Raw genomic sequence first — 1,445 nt, 5'->3', positions numbered from 1 at the left:
TATCTTCAAAGGTCAAAACAGTGTCATTTTTAATTTTGCGCAATCAAGTTACTAACTTGAAAATTCAACATACTAACTTGAAAATTCAAGTTACTAACTTGAAAATTAAAAAAGAAAAAAATTGAATGGCCCTAATACGCTTCCGTATAAATGAAATATTTCTTCACGTAATTTATCGCAAGTAGCCAAAATATCTGAGTCAATCGCGCTGTCTGGTGGAGTCCAACCAGACTTTTCAATGAACGGTATTCGCTTGCCTCTGCTGAGTCTATTCCGAAAAAAGAAATTTAACTTAAAAGTCCTATTGACGTGTTCAACCGACGATAAAATTGGTTCATGGGAAAGAGTTTTAGATGTCGGAATACATGTTAGACCTCTATATAAAACTCTTTCTTCAAGGGGAGAAAGTTTTCGCGAACTGAGGTTAACCACAGTTTCTCCTAATTTTAGAGCATTTCCCCCGCGTTCAGTTTAAATAGGAGACCCATGAAAAATAAATAATTTTCGCAGTGGGGGACATCCAGTGGATGTTATCCGAAATGACACTGACCACTCCATTGAAGCGAGGAATAGTATGGGCATTGGTAGACGGTTTATGTATATAATAGACTGTTGAACTTCTGGAGGTTATTGACTAAATGAGGTTCAGCTAATTGTAGCTCCTTTGAGTAAGGAATCTGTGTTGCGTAGAGGTTAGCAGACGGAAATTTCGACTTGGCAAGTTTGAGGAGTTCCAGCATTCTTCTGTGTATGGATTCTCCTGACTCCTGTTTATTATTTAGGCCAACATGAAATAACACCTTTTTCGGAATGGTTGTTGGAGAGATCTTGGAGAGTAATGTATTGATATGCTGAATTCGGGCACCAGGGTAAGATTCGGCTTGGGTATCTGGATGTAGGAACGGGATGTTGCTGATGTTGGAAGATCCAATGATAACTGTTGGTTTGGTGAGTGTGGGAATAGACCATTTGGATTTGTCCTTCTCATTATTATGACATCGTGGTTTACAGGCTGGAGATGAGGGTGAGGTGGTTAAACTTAAGCGGCGGCAAGTATTGGTACGTTGAGGTTTCGGTGTTTCAGGGTTCGATCTTGGCGTCGTCATGGGTGTGGATGGAGTCGCAGTAAAAGTTGGTAACGGTTAAGTACGTCTATCAGTATGAGGTTTCTTGCTTGTGGATAGTGGTTCTTGCGAGGTACTAAGGCCAGAAGGTGATGGAGTTCTTTTGCGTTTCGGCGTAGGTCTTACATCTGCGATTAATGGTAACTGGTGTCTGTTTGGTGTAGAAACTGGTTGAGATTCAGCTTCCATGTCTTTCACCACACCTACGTCTTTTAAAGAGTCTATGATTTTATCAAATTGATCAATTGGGTATCTTTTTGGAGTCGGCGATATGACTTATTAGCCCAATTTATTGCTTCGAAAGTGAATTGTTTTAAATTT

At 39.8% G+C, this 1,445-nt stretch overlaps 1 protein-coding gene across 1 annotated transcript; it reads right to left on the bottom strand.

The window, feature by feature from the left end:
• Positions 1-593: 593 nt before the first annotated feature.
• Positions 594-1,106, bottom strand: LOTGIDRAFT_176380 (hypothetical protein; the record flags this gene model as incomplete). The annotated part of the gene is made up of 1 exon (XM_009047487.1): positions 594-1,106. One exon carries the CDS (start codon positions 1,104-1,106, stop codon positions 594-596), a length of 513 nt encoding a protein of 170 aa, XP_009045735.1.
• Positions 1,107-1,445: the final 339 nt, after the last annotated feature.

Source organism: Lottia gigantea (assembly GCF_000327385.1).
Source record: "Lottia gigantea unplaced genomic scaffold LOTGIsca_1126, whole genome shotgun sequence".
In the NCBI taxonomy this organism is placed as follows: Eukaryota; Metazoa; Mollusca; class Gastropoda; family Lottiidae; genus Lottia; species Lottia gigantea.
The sequence above is the reverse complement of the archived record's forward strand: the minus strand, read 5'-3'. Positions and strand labels throughout refer to the sequence as shown.